Source organism: Scardinius erythrophthalmus (genome assembly GCF_964197995.2).
Source record: "Scardinius erythrophthalmus genome assembly, chromosome: 17".
In the NCBI taxonomy this organism is placed as follows: domain Eukaryota; kingdom Metazoa; phylum Chordata; class Actinopteri; order Cypriniformes; family Leuciscidae; genus Scardinius; species Scardinius erythrophthalmus.
The window spans coordinates 21,726,853-21,741,699 of NC_138237.1; the positions used below are offsets into that span (position 1 = coordinate 21,726,853).

At 36.8% G+C, this 14,847-nt stretch overlaps 1 protein-coding gene across 1 annotated transcript in view; it reads right to left on the reverse strand.

Moving 5' to 3' along the window:
• Positions 1-14,847, reverse strand: part of nrxn2a (neurexin 2a) — a gene marked incomplete at its 5' end in the record, with an annotated part of 371,676 nt that overhangs the window by 339,194 nt on the left and 17,635 nt on the right. Inside the window, 2 exon segments of the mRNA XM_081391515.1 lie at positions 5,582-5,620; positions 5,823-5,852. Coding sequence (XP_081247641.1) covers positions 5,582-5,620; positions 5,823-5,852 — 69 coding nt within the window.

Sequence of the window (14,847 nt, forward strand, 5' to 3'; positions counted from 1 at the left end):
CGCAAGCGATCATATATAGATATATGTGACCTGATCCAGCAAAATGAGTCACAGTGACCCAAATTTCAAAATTGAGATTTTGGTATTAATGGAAAGAGGAGACCATAAGCTTTCAAATGATATCCTAGTCAAAGTCATACCTTGAATGGTTGTAAAGATATATACATTTGAATTATGGTCATCTGCCCTCTTTTTCCAACTGAAAACCTGAGAAAATCGCTTTTAAAGTTTTTTGCCCGTTTTTTGTTGATATCTTTCAAAATCCATTGCATTTAAAGGGATGAACTATTTATTGTACAGCTTAATTTGACCAAAGACATTAATATATGCTATTATGCCATGCTGAAGCTCAAATTATTTTAAAGTTTTTATTTGAATAAATAATTTCAAAGGCACTTTTACAAACATTTACTAAAATCAGAAAGATTGAACAGAGGTGCTACAGTTTTCCTTGAGAGAGGGGGTGTGTGTGTGTGTGTGTGTGTGTGTGTGTGTGTGTGTGTGTGTGTGTGTGTGTGTGTGTGTGTGTGTGTGTGTGTGTGTGTGTGTGTGTGTGTGTGTGTGTGTCTGTGTGTGAGAGAGAGAGAGAGAGAGAGAGAGAGAGAGAGAGAGAGAGAGAGTGTGAGAGAGGCAGAGAGACAAGGAAACAGAGAACAAATAATGTTAGCCTATGCAATCATATCTTTGTGTAGGCTAGTTGACAATAACAGTGTAACATATTCATAACGGAGATACCAACAGTTAAATATTGGGTTAAAATAAATCAAACACATTGTAATGGATTCTCCTTGCAGATAAATACACTCACAGAATAATTGCACTCACTCACATCCATACACGATAAATACCACAGGGCTGTCACTTTCACTGTCGCTGTTATCAGAGGATGACACGTCTCCAGATCCAAAACAATCACTGATAGCCTTAGCCACTCTTGATGACCAGCAGAGCTTAGGTTAGAAGCCTCCAGTGAGTTCAACGCTTTTGGCGACTTTTTGGCGACTTTGCTCTCTTTTGACAGCGACATTTCTCAAATTAATAATATTTAATCTTTCTGAGGAGATCTGCTAGCTTGTTTACACAGAGCGCTGCGAGTCTGACAGGAGAATGGCTGGACCAATCGCGTGCCGGTCAGTCGAAACGGGGCTTCCCATTGACAAATGATCAGCGTTTGTGTACATTTCTAAGCTTTTTGATTGGTCCTATACAACGTGAAACACCATATTTGGAGAGCAGAGACAGTTTGAAGGGATTCCCGGGAAATGCTCAGAGGTGACGAGAGGATTTGAGAAAAGCATTTCGAGCGAATTTAGTAAAACTTTGTAAACTTTAATAGTCATTTAAATACCTTTACTCAATTATCTGGACTACGAAACGTTAGGAGATTATTTTTGAATATCTGTTCTTTGAGATTTAGCAAAAAAATTATTTTTTAAAAAAATCTATTATTTTCATTGTTTTTCCACATAATCGGCCCATATCTTAAAATGGAACGTTGCGACTTCCGACTCATTTCGCCAGATCGGGTCACATATAATCATGGCGAGTCAGCAATTCAATAGATGTGTGCACCCATGTCCGAGATGTATAACAGATGGGGACACACATCAGCTATGTGTGCACTGCCTGGGAGTGCAGCACGCTCGGGCAGCTCTCGAGGGGGCTGCCTGTGCGGATTGTGAAGCACTTCCAATCCGAGTGCTGCACTCCCGCCTTGCCATCTTCAATGACGAGGGTCAGGCTTGCGCTCCCCGTGGTTCGCGTCCCACGAGTATAGCGAGTATATGTCCCATCGAGTTGTGAGTATCCAAGTTGTGTGCACGAAATGTGCCATCGGACAATGATTTTGGCCTTCCAAAACTATTAAGGTCGAAAACGAAAATGGTTTTGGTAACCGAAATCTGGGTACATAAAAAGATATATAAAGCAAAATTCATGTCTGCACAGTAAAAAAATGTACAGTGAAAACACTTTTTGATAAGAACTTCAGTCCAGGAGCGGAACATTACTTGCAGTGCTGGTAGTGGGGTAATAAGTACGGAGTAATATTAATTGCATTAACAACATGTACTTACTATAGAGTTACGGTTAGGGTTAGATACTTGTAATTATGCATAATTGAATGTTATTACTATAGTAAGTTCACATAGTAACGTGCAATTACATCACCTTAAAATAAAGTGTTACCAAAAAGTTAATTAAAAAACAAACATAAAAATTGCTACATTTATTTGATCTATTGTTTGTCTGCATCATCGCATCAAGGCCTGCAAGGCTGACTATATTTTCTGTAAATAAACACTAATTTATATGATATTCTGCTTATTCTGCCTAATTTGGGCTTCACTTCATATTTTCCTTTCATCTTTAGTTCAGTTCTAAAAAAAAATTAAAATAAATCAAATGCTGCGTGTAAATAGGTGAATCTGCGATGTGGTCCCCCAACGCACAGCGCGGGCAGCGGGGTGTCCCATACACCCATGTTTAAATGTTGATGCTTTCTTGAATTCTTGTTGACAACAGTTACAGTAGTTCAAAACATATCAGGTCCAGCATCTAAACTCAGTTTTGCAGTCAATACGAGACCCAGCAAAGTTGACAAAAAAGGTCCCTTTTTTCTCCAACTGATCAATCTCGGAACGTTTGATCTGCGAGCACAGCCAGAGGCCGAGTTGAGAAAAATGAGCCCCTATCCCTTCAGCATTAGTTTCTCTGTGTAGAGCTGCAGCTCATAAGACAAAGGCTGGAAGCAAAGACGGCGTGCTGGGTCATCTGCTACTCTCGTTCTTCTGATTTATGGGCTTCTGGTTTTTTTCTTCTTTGCATTAAATGGTTAAAGGGGCAACGTAAATAAAGTCTACTGAAGACTACTGTCCTGCATCCTAGCTAGTAATTAAGGTCACTCATTAGTACCTAATAATTAACCAGCTGGGTCGAATTCCCCCCACCCACACTAATTAAAAGTCTCTATTACACTTCAGAGCCCACAGGGGCAGAGTCTTCTTTCTCTGCTGTCTTTCGTCTTGACCTCAAATGACTCTGGAGCTTAAACAACTCTCTAAACTCTGTTCAGTTCATCTGAATAATATAAAAGACCTGACTGTCTTGAGGTTAAAGTACTCCTGGTGGGCAGACGGCGTGCTTTTTTTTTTTTTTTTTTAGAGACGCTGCCATCCAACTTTTCTGTTCCAAAATATATTAATCGGCATATGTAGGCAGCATTTTAAGGCATCATCATTGGCACAGTGTTCCAAAAGGTAGACAACATAATGACTCTGATTGTTTACTTTTTCAAATACTAAGGCAGCACAGCATGAATCCTTCGGAGAGAAAGAAAACCCAGCCTGCATTGTGGCGATGATGGCGAACAGTGCTAAAGAACTGTTGATTAAGATTTGTAATTAATTCAGTATTATCCTAAATATATAGAGCTTAATATATATTTTTAAAAAGACTAAAAAATTTAAATAAGTGCGTTTTTTTTTTTTTTTTTTTTTGCTTATTAGAATAGATTATCAGTATCTTAGCAACAAGCTATTACTAAACTCTATTGGAATTAACTGATTCTTGTCTCCAGAGTGCCATTTATGTGGCATGCTGAGTTGCTAAGTTCCGAATCAGTCACTTATGAAGATCCATTATGGTTAGGATGCTGTCTTGGAAGGCAGCTGTTTATGTAGCATTAGGCATCAAGGAAGCTCACTAGGTCTTGGAATAGAGCCAATTTAATTCTTAAAAATCATGAGAATAAACAAACACGATGAATTACAGCATGTTAGTATTTTGTAGTCGCCAGATTACAAACTCATACTGAAAATAATCTAAACTGATTTAACTGGAAAGCTATATAGGGGAAATGACACCACACAGCATGGAAATGTTATAGTTTTTGTTTTTGAAAGGCTGCATTTATTTAAACAAAATTAAATAAATAAAACAGAAATATTATGTTACGCAAATGCTAGGGGTGTAACAAAATTCAAACCGAACCGAAAAACTGCGATACACGACCCACGGTACGTACCGCGATACTCTCTTGGCGTATATGGTTATGTACATAACATTATAATGAGAACACTATAATGCTGTGAATTTTTAGAGTTTAGTTGCTGTGTTTCTGCACATTGTTGCGTGAAAAACCCGTCCACAACAGGAGTTACACATTCAGAGCAGCACAGACACGTTCACTTTCATATTCGGGTCATTTTGTGCAGATATAAGTCCTAATATTAAGGTTCCATTGAGTTAACAAAGAGCTTCGGTTTACATGTGTCCATTCAGCTCTGCAGCTTCGGTGCAACAATATGATTTGATTAAAATCATTTCCATTTTGTCCGTGCAGAGGCTATTCCATTTTTATTTATCCAAGGCGCATGCATTTTTTTATATGTAGCCCAAGTAATGTTGTCCAATGACTTGTTTGCATCATTTAGGCTTTTTTTTTAAGGCAATGGATTCTTTACTAACACTTCACAAAGTAACACTTTTTAAAGTCTCATTTCTTAATGCATTAATTCACATGAACTAATAGAGTGTAATTGTAGTTTTTTTCAGGCATCTTTGATGAATAGAAAGTTAAGAACAAATTATTTTTAACAAAAAATCTTAACCCTTAAACTTTTTTACAAAATAGAAAAAAAAATACTGATTACAATATAATACAGATTTGTGTGTGTGTGTGTGTGTGTGTGTGTGTGTGTGTGTGTGTGTGTGTGTGTGTGTGTGTGTGTTGAGTGAGAGAGAGAGAGTGAGAGAGAGAGAGAGAGAGAGAGAGAGAGAGAGAGAGAGAGAGAGAGAGAGAGAGAGAGAGAGAGAGAGAGAGAGAGAGAGAGAGAGAGAGAGAGAGAGAGAGAGAGAGAGAGAGAGAGAGAGAGAGAGAGAGAGAGAGGGGGGGGGGATCACATGGGATATTTTGATGGAGACACATCCTCGTATGAGCTTCATGAACCAATCATTAGCAAATCCTGCAATTAGCAAACCATGCTTATCTCACGTAGGCCTGTAATCACTTGAAGTAATTAAGATTGACAGGTCAGTAAGGGAATCAAGGAATCAAGCAGCCTTCAGTTATTGCTGCAGACAGGGAGTGCGCTCTGTCTAAATTTGTTAGATAAATATGTTTGACTGAAGTGTTTTTTGCATTTCAAGTGGCACTGGCAGCACAGTAGACTACTCTTATAAAAAAATAATTGCTTTAAAGCTTAGCCTGACTATACTGCAATTCAGCGAACATGCAGATAAAAGAATGTGAAGTGTATAACAGATAGTGTAATGACAGTTATCAGCCGCCACAATGAGTCACTTCAGCTGAAAGAAGAGGCAAGAAACATTTCAAACGGGTACATTATTTGCATTTCAAATACACACCCATAATCAAGAAAGAAAATTAAGCAAGAACAATTAGGACATATTAAATAAAAACGCATTCAATCGGCAGCATTCAATCAAAACTATCTTTTTTAATAGAGCCAAACAGCTAGAATGACAGCAGAGCTCTGGCTCTGTGCATTCTGGGTACGGTTTGTGACCGCACAACACCAGGACCAAAACAAACATGTGAGGGAGAGCGTAAGAGCGTTACCTGCTGCAGGAGTGGCCATCAGAGGAGCTGCTCCTGGGGCTGGGCCAGTGGACAGGACAGGGGTGAGGAGACGCACATGGAGAACACACAGATAGCAGAGAATGAAAGGGCACAGAAACCAACGGGACAAAGAAATGGAAGGAAAAAAGGTAGATTAAATGAGTTGGTGGAAGCAAGGGTTTGGTACAAAAAAGGGGGAATTGGGGGAAAAAAGAAAAAAGAAATGGGAGAGGCCCCATACCTTGGCTCTTTAACGTCAGGTGCGCCAGACCTTGAAGGAAAAAACAGGAAAAAGGAAAAAAGAAATAAGAGGGTCATAAAAAAAGGCACGGGCGGAAACGAAAAGCATTGTCACAACGTTTGACTGCAGTTTGTGACAGACATCCTGAGGCAAACACGGATGCCAAATTTGAAGGAAACCAAAGGGGAGGGGGGAGAAAAAAGGAGGAAGATAAAATAAACACACACAGTTCTTCAAGGGAAGGGGACAATAAGAGGTGTTGAAGAGGGAAAGGAAGGGAAGGAGGGAAAAGGAAGGAAGGGAGGGAGGGGAAAGGGTAAGGAAAAAAGCATTTCAATTGGCACAAGTGCCAAAAAGGCACTTGCTCACAAAAAAAATGCTTTTTCTCCTAATGGAGCACATATTTAGTGTTTGGCAGATAGCATTCCTTAGATCATATGCTTCTATGCTATAGCGGTTACACCCATAAATGTTGCAATCGAAAGCCACAGTCTCATAAAATAGCAAAGAGAGATCAGAAAGCAGTGAGGAAATGTCTCATAAAAAGTAGCAGGGACCGAGATAAATTCTCCCAAGAGCACAGAGGCAACCCGTCCCAGACGGTCTATCGTCTTACTAACAGACAAAAGCCTGCGAGTTGATTTCAGCGCTGTAATAATGTATGCAGCTTGACAGCTCAATACCAATCAATTACACACACCGATGCGGGAGCCATTATCCGGCAGTTTGAGTTCTGTAATCATGGTGCAGTAGTTGCTGTTTACTCCGAATAATGTGATGGAGAGTCGTACAGAAATGCAGAAGACAATCAGGAGGAATTGCTATGCAAATCCAGATGAGACGAGCCAACCAAAATGGTGGGGTCAGGCACAGGAAACTGGTGAGATGTCAATCAGGTTGCATTTCATATCAGTGCAATAAACAAACTGGAAAGCAAAAGCTCACCAACAAGATCAAAAAAAATAATGCATCAGCTGGGAGCTTCGCGAAAATCCTCATTAACTTCATTTACGCCTTTACGCGCTTATTCCATTTTGCGAGGAATATGATTACCGTCAGGAATGCCACACATTACGAAACGCTCTCTGGTGAGCTGAATTGCATTCAAGGCGATATTTAATTGAAAAGGGAGAATGTTTCCTTCATATTCCAAATGCACCTCCAAGGAAACACATGGCAAAAACAATCCCGGATTTAAAGAGGCTGGGCCTGCTTGGAGCTCTCATTGCCTATGAGTTTCATTTCCGTGAAACAAAGAAACATTATGATTATAGAAAGCAGAGTTATAGCGCCATTGTTCTCTCTGATGTTCCTGTGTGATTCCTTGACAATTACCGCGGTATCGTCGCTTGCCCTGCTACTTCTATGCTGCACTCTATTAGGGAGATAACACGGCTATAGAATGGATCATTGTACCTGGGAGTTACTAGTCATTGTGCAGCCAATTCCATTAAAAAAAATATCACAAATGAAGGGAGCGAGACAATAAGAGATGGTTTGGTTTTTGAGAACAGGACGAGAACTGCAACTCGCCGGGAATTACAAAGTGTGAAATCGCAAGGAATACGGTAAACAATAATACACAGACAATATCTAAGGAAAGCACAATGGCGGTATCTGAACACTGTCCAACTAATGCAAGTGCGTTAGAACAAGTAAGGGGTTATTGTCTTTGCTTATTTAAATATTCAAATGGTTAAATGAATATTCAAAGTAATTGCATAATAAATAATTTCTTAAGTTTAAATAAGTTTCTAAGTTCTTTCATTTCAAATAATATTTTGATATTGCCTTTGCTCATTTAAATATTCAAATATATATGATATGATTATTTATTATATTATTTTATTCTATTTTATATTAAAAAGGACCTATTTTGCAAAATTCTCATATTATTTTTGAACATAATTAGCAGTTTACCACCCGATTGTGGTAAAAATCCATCCACTTCAATTCCAAATGCATTCTTAAAGTTACTAAAGTTATTCAGTCAAGAGAGCAGTGAGTGATTTTTTTTCTTTTGTTGTTTTATTCATATTAACAGCATATATAGCAGTAGATATTGCATATTACTTCACTTTAAGTATTTTCACTTTAAATGTCTAATACACATGACTGTCTTATTCTGTGTAAGAAGCCACATCATCTCACAGAAGGATGCTCAACTGTCGTTATGAAGTGAGTCTGGAGTAAAAGCATGTTATTAAATGCTGTCTTTTGCTGGACAAGATGTTCATAAATGCTTCTCATGTTTGGAAAGATGTTTGATGCGTGTTGCTTTTTCAAATGCACGTTATAAGCGACTCAAACTCTCAGTGCTTTTAGATGGAGCAGTGTTTACAGAGCCCTACATCAATGACAAACTGCGCATTAAAAAAAAAAAAAAAAAACCTGCCTTTGCCATTTCAAATTCGCGATAAGCCAAATCGGTTTAGGTGCAATTTCATGTAAATTGCGATTAATCGTGCAGCCCTACTGGCCGCGATATGATAATCCTCAAAAATGGGCAATCCTTCACAGATACATTCTGGGGACACCTGAGACTTATATTACATCTTGTAAAATGGGTCCCCTTTAATATATTACCATCAAATTTAAAATATTCATATCGTATAAATGTTATACATTATATTTTAGTATTACATATACTCATTTAAATATTATTCAAAGCATATTATAGTATAGCATAACATCATATTTTAGCACATTATATTAGTATCCATGCATTACACGTGTTTTAGAACAAATAACAGCCGTGGGATATTTCCTTTGCTCATTTAAATATTAAAATATACAGTATAATGTAACTATTCAAAGTATAATATAATTGCATATTGAGTGTATTGCATATTATAGCAAATTATATTTAGTACCTACAGTATGTAACACTGCATGCTATAGCTCCTCAAATATATGTTTTGTCATGGCAAAGTTCGAGAAGAATTTCAGAAAAGGGTTTGCCGGCATGAAATTATTTTTTTGTTGATACTGTATGTCCTGCGGTGTGACATGTACTCCATCTAAAACCATTTTAAACAGCATTTCACTAATTCTTTTATAACTGCAAATGTTATTCAAGCAGCTTTTACGACTTTATATTAATGGAGAGGGGCGCATGGACTATTTGTACATTTAAAAAGTAATTTGTCACACTGCAGAGGCATTCAAAAAAGATTTTTTTTTTAATTTAAATGCCAGTGAAGGCAAAAGGGTGATACAAATTGTGAAATCTGTGAAATTGAAATGGTGACCAGCAGTTAAAATATACATGGTCCCTTTAAAAAATTAATAATAATTGGGTAAGCCATGAACTTGTACCTCATGGTAAATTATGGGCCATTTTGGGGGCATGTACTCAGATGTTCAAATGCAGAGCTCATTAAGGGAACTGAATTCAGTTCAATCCTATTTAATCCATACATTTTCCAAACAATAAGACAAATTCAACTTAATAAAGGTTGCGACATTCATAAACCACAAACATGAACATCAATGAAGCAAACCATTGGCCAAAGCAAATCTATCCATATACACACACACCATCTAACCGTCCATTTTTCTGTCAAATCTATTCTTTCATTCATCCATCAAAAACTGCAAACATGTCATTCCTCATACAGATGTTATCTGGTCTGGTGAGGTGACACCTTATGTTGTGATGCCCAGAGACTAAGAGGCGTCGCTTTTGAAGATGATACATCATTTATGTGCCTCTCACACTTTTAGACACATAAAGAGAACGTATTTTATTTATAAATGACCCCATATCCAGGCATCTGCATGTTTTAGAAGTTTCTGCCACCTGAAATGGTGTTCTTTTGCCTCATTCATTCTAATTTCAGTCACAAAAGCCTATAAAAGTGCCACCGTCACTAGTCACATCTCAGCTGCCACATCTGTTTCGTATAACAGTTTATGCCACAGTGACTTCTCAAATTTGAAAAATGAAGATGAAATTACCTACAAACTGGGATGTAATTGAGTACAGTGAAAAAGCCAACTGCATCAACAGATAGCAAGGGAGCACACAACCAACCGGGAATTAAAAAGCAACACACACCTTGTTAACAAATATTTAAACAACGGTCGGCACAGCGAAAAAAAGCTGACGGAGCCGCTCTACTGTGAAATGGAGGCATTTACGCTGTGTTTACATTCAGATTTCTTGCTCAACAGCCTTAACTAAAAGGAACAAGCATACATTCAGAAATAATTATTAAATATTAATTGATTTTGGTCTCACACCTCAATGCTGCGTTGCATTAAGGATTTTTCACTTGCGAACAACAAGCAGTCAGTCTCCCACAAATGTCAATTTTACTCTCTCTCTCTCGAAGAGAGAGAGAGAGAGAGAGAGAGAGAGAGAGAGAACAATTTATTCAGCTAATTTAACCAAGAGATACAAAGACGGACAGTAATGGCTCATGGAGAAGTCTCACTTCCCTCCCAGCGATGCACATTTCAATATGAAACAGGTAGAGCGGCTGCGTACCACACTGAGCAGAACAGCAGACAGAGCAGCGGTAGCCTTGAGGTGTTGGTATTTTAAAAAGAAGCGTATGCTTCATGTAAACATTTATTTTCTTAGAATGCAAATGCGAGGCGTCATTGCCTGCACAGTGCTGTCTGACGTGGAGAGGCCTGCTGCGGACGTCTGCATTGAAATGCGGTGGCCCATCTGTGTTGGCATAGCAACAGGCTCCCGTGTCTCCCTTAGTATGACGTTGCCGGCGCATCTAACCCACTCCCTTTCGTTTCTTTCTGTCTGCCTCACTCTCATACTTCTGCTCTTGTCCTGCTCTGTTATCATGGCTGTTCACCTCCACCTGTCTGGCTAAATCTGGATGAAAGTGGTTTTCAAGAGTTCAATTTGTTTAAATGGGTCAATAACATAGCCATAAAAATGTTTACCTAAATTGTTTTCTGGAAGTGGGAGATATTTTTTTAAATGGCAAGAGAGTATCAAATTGCATGCAGGAATAATAAAAAGTGAGCAAATAAAATAAATAAATAAATAATTCATGCCAGACAATAAAAACAGCTTGTTTAGGTTAACGTGTTTCCATTACAAGGAATGTTTCGGCCCATAAAATGCATATTGCAAAATGTATGGGATGATTTAATATGCATATCTTGGTGAATATAGTCAAATTTAACAGACACTCAACTAGAAATTTAGAACATTGCCTTTGCGGTTTCATAACATTCATCCAAACAGAAAAAGTAATTATGGGATTTACTCCACATAATTCCATCCTAACATTTTGGCCTATCCCTACGTTGCTGTGGAAACAAGGCAATATGATGCTTGCAAGCTTACTGAATTCTATGGAAGTCCATTTCTGCCACATCAAACAAACAAAAACAAAAATCAGCACAAGTTAATTCGAGGGGAAAAATGCATAACTCAAAATCAGATAGCATCTTATTTTAAGAGGTCTCATTATTTCAAGATAGCGTCAAGATATTTCAAGATATAAGCTGAGATATTTTAAAAGGTACCCTATAGATACACTGAATTTGACATATTTAGAAAAAAAAATCTAAATATTTTTGAGTTGGTATATCTTAATATAATGTGTTATATCTTAAATGTGATATAAACCATCTCAAAATATTTCAAAACGAGATCTCAATCGAAATTTTATTTTGAAATGATGAGATTTCAAACTAATGATATAGTACTAATTTAAAATAATTAGACATGATCTCATTATTTTGAAATATCTCACTGAAATCTCATCTCATTATTTCAAGATCATTATATTTAAGACAACATCATTACTTTGAGATATTCAGGACATTATTAGGACATATTCAGGACATATTATTATTATTATTATTATTATTTCAAGATAAGAGATATAGTGTAAAGAACATTTTAATAATCTAAAGAACCCCTTTTAACCATAAAGAACCTTTTGTTCAATGGAAAGGTTCTGTGGATGTTGAAGGTTAATGGAAGTGATATAATAAAAAAAAAAAAAAAAAAAAAAAAAAAAAAACTTTTAGTTTTAAAAGTTTGTGTGCTGGATGTTTTTATTTGATGCAGCAAAAAAGAATAGCTTGTCATGCGGTGGAGCATAGGGGTGCAACGGATCAGCCAAATCCGTTGGTTTTGGTTTTAACAAAAGCTACATTCAAATACTTAAAGGGATAGTTCACCCAACAATTTTAATTCTGTCATCATTTGCTCACTCTCAAGTTGTCCCAAACCTGTATGGAACAGGTTTGGAACAACTTAAGGGTGAGTAAATAATGACAGGATTTTCATTTTTGGATGAACTATCCCTTTAAGTATTTAATACTCAGTTGTTAAAGTGCAATATGAGGCATGATGATCATTTTTTCCTTTTGATTTTTTTCCTGCAAGGGATTTCGTAGCGTGGACTTAGCAAAAACAACTATCCTAACTAATATACATTTCAAACATTATTAAAAGACAAGTAAAGATTCAGGAATAAAATAAGAACAAATAAACAAATTAACAATAGTACAAATAAATGCAACGATAGAAATGAAATAAACCGCATTGAAAAAATTAATCCTTACTCAAGTTTCAAAAGTATTTCAGTCAAGAGTGATTTTCTCTGTGCTTTGTTGTTTAATTAACATTAAATAGCAGACGACAGCAGGTACATTAGGTTGCTGTCACTTTAAGACAATGCACAGATCCAATATACTGATACACATGGGTTTTCTCTCTAAACATTCAATTAAGACATAACTGACTGCAGCAAAAGACAATGATCCAATCAAATCCAGACTGACAAAAGTTCTGCCCATCATTTCTTCTCGTTTGTGAAGCCGTTTCACTCGGTTATAAGTCAGAATAGGGGAAAAAAAAGACTATTGCAACTTCCATTTCATGCCGACTTCAAACGTAGCAATTTAAATGGCGAGGTCACTTCAGTGATTAGGGAAACGCACGTAAAAGTCCTGGCAGAAAGCGATGCATAAGGATGTAGTGTCTGGCTCGAGGTCATGGTGCAAAGGACCCTAGGTTGATTTTACTCCAAACCATCCCTTTAACATGCATCACATTGCTGACTCCATCGGTGAATACTAAGATTTCTCAGGGAGCAAGTGACTGTCAGAGTCCCATAAGCTACTGGCCGCAAGATGCTTTGCAAATGCTCAGCACATAAAACTCTGAGCCATAACGGATTGTTTATCTACTGCATATCAAAACATGATCTCTGATTAGCTCCTGCACAGCACTGAATAAAAAAACTCCTGAATATGCTGCGAGGGGATTAGTCTGAAACTCCTAGAGGTTTTCCTTCAGATGGAGGATTATGCCAAGGTCACTAAGGCACTGGGAGGATTGGGCATGGCAGAGCCAGCTGTACTCCCTCTTCTGACGTCCTCACATGCCTCTCACGGGGCGCTGGCGGTCATGGTCACTGCGGTCAAGCCTGCTCTATGTTGCCTAACTGGAGCAAAAGTTGGATAGTGAAGAGCCAAGCTTTGGATTATGCTCCGGCACTCCAGACAGGCACTGATGCCTAAGTGAGCAGCAGTGACATAAGAGCTTTTCCTCCAAGGATGGAAGCAGAGGTATGATAAGGCTGTAAACATCCTGAAGATCACGGTATGCATGAGAGCACAGACGGCTAACTGAGGCATATCAAGATCCCAAAACATGCTGTCTACACACACTCACACACACTGTCAAATCATATGACCTCAACACAAAGTAAGAAGTGTGAATGCGAGTTAAACACTGTGTCCTGCAGGGATCTAGAGATTTCTTTTAAACCTTGGTTAAACGTAATTCTGGGTTATCTATCTGCTTCTCACTGCTCATACTTTACTCTAGGCTAGTAATTAATCCTGGGTAGTCATGTTTCAAAATTTCACACTGTACATTTGTAAACATTGTTATTTGAATATTAACAGTCTTATTTGCATATATGTTGCATATTTACAAGGTCAACAACATAGACTGGATGAAAATCGCTTGTGAACTGAAATGGTTGTCATCCAGTTTGGTAGTTTTAAGTCTTCTTTATGTAGACATGTTTCGTTGACTGTACAAAGCGCACTGATGTTTAATGAGATGTTTAGTTGGTAACACTTTACAAGAAGGTTCAATTCATTAACAAGTTAATGCATTCAGTATCATGAACTAATTTTTTTTTCACAGCATTTATTAATCTAGGTTGAGGTTAATTTATAATTATGAGTGCTATTGTTCATTGTTATTTCACATTCATTCACAATATGTTACATTTGTTTATACTTGAAATGCTAAATATATATTTAACCATTTTAACAATGAACAATAAATTAATTAATGAATTAATTAAATAAATATAGACACTACCATTAAAAAAGTGGAGACAGTATTTTTTTTTTTTTTTTTGGTTTTGAAAAAAAGTCTCTTTCAAGGCTACATTTGATCAAAATACAGATAAAGCAGCAATATTGTCAAATATTACAATTAAATTTGTTTCTCTCAATATATTCTATGAATCATTATTATACGCTGATTTGGTGCACAAGAAACATTTTTTATTATTATCAATTTAAATTTTAAACTTTATTTTACAATGTCTATAGTAATAACTATAAAACATGCATAATTACATGCAACTAACCCTAAACCAACCCCCATTTCAACCATATAGTAAGTACATGGAGTTAATTATTACTAAGTACTTAAATGTATAATTACACTGTAGCACGGACACCTTAAAATAAAGTGTAACTAAATTGCATTAAAAGGTTAGTTCATCCAAAAATAAAAAATGATGCCATTATTTACTCAGCTCCTCTGACTTTTCTTTCCAAAATTCTTGTTTTAGACTTCTAATTCGTGACTGGTGTTTTGTTTTGCTCTATCCTCTGCAGTAAAAAAAAATATTTTCATGATTTATCACTTTTTTTTTTTTTTTTTGTCAAATCAACGATAATTAATGTGGTTCAGATAACATAATATTTTGAGTTTCTGTTGATTGAACCAATCTCCATCGTATTACCTATTTTTTTTTTATTTTTTTATTTTTTAATGAACTCAAAA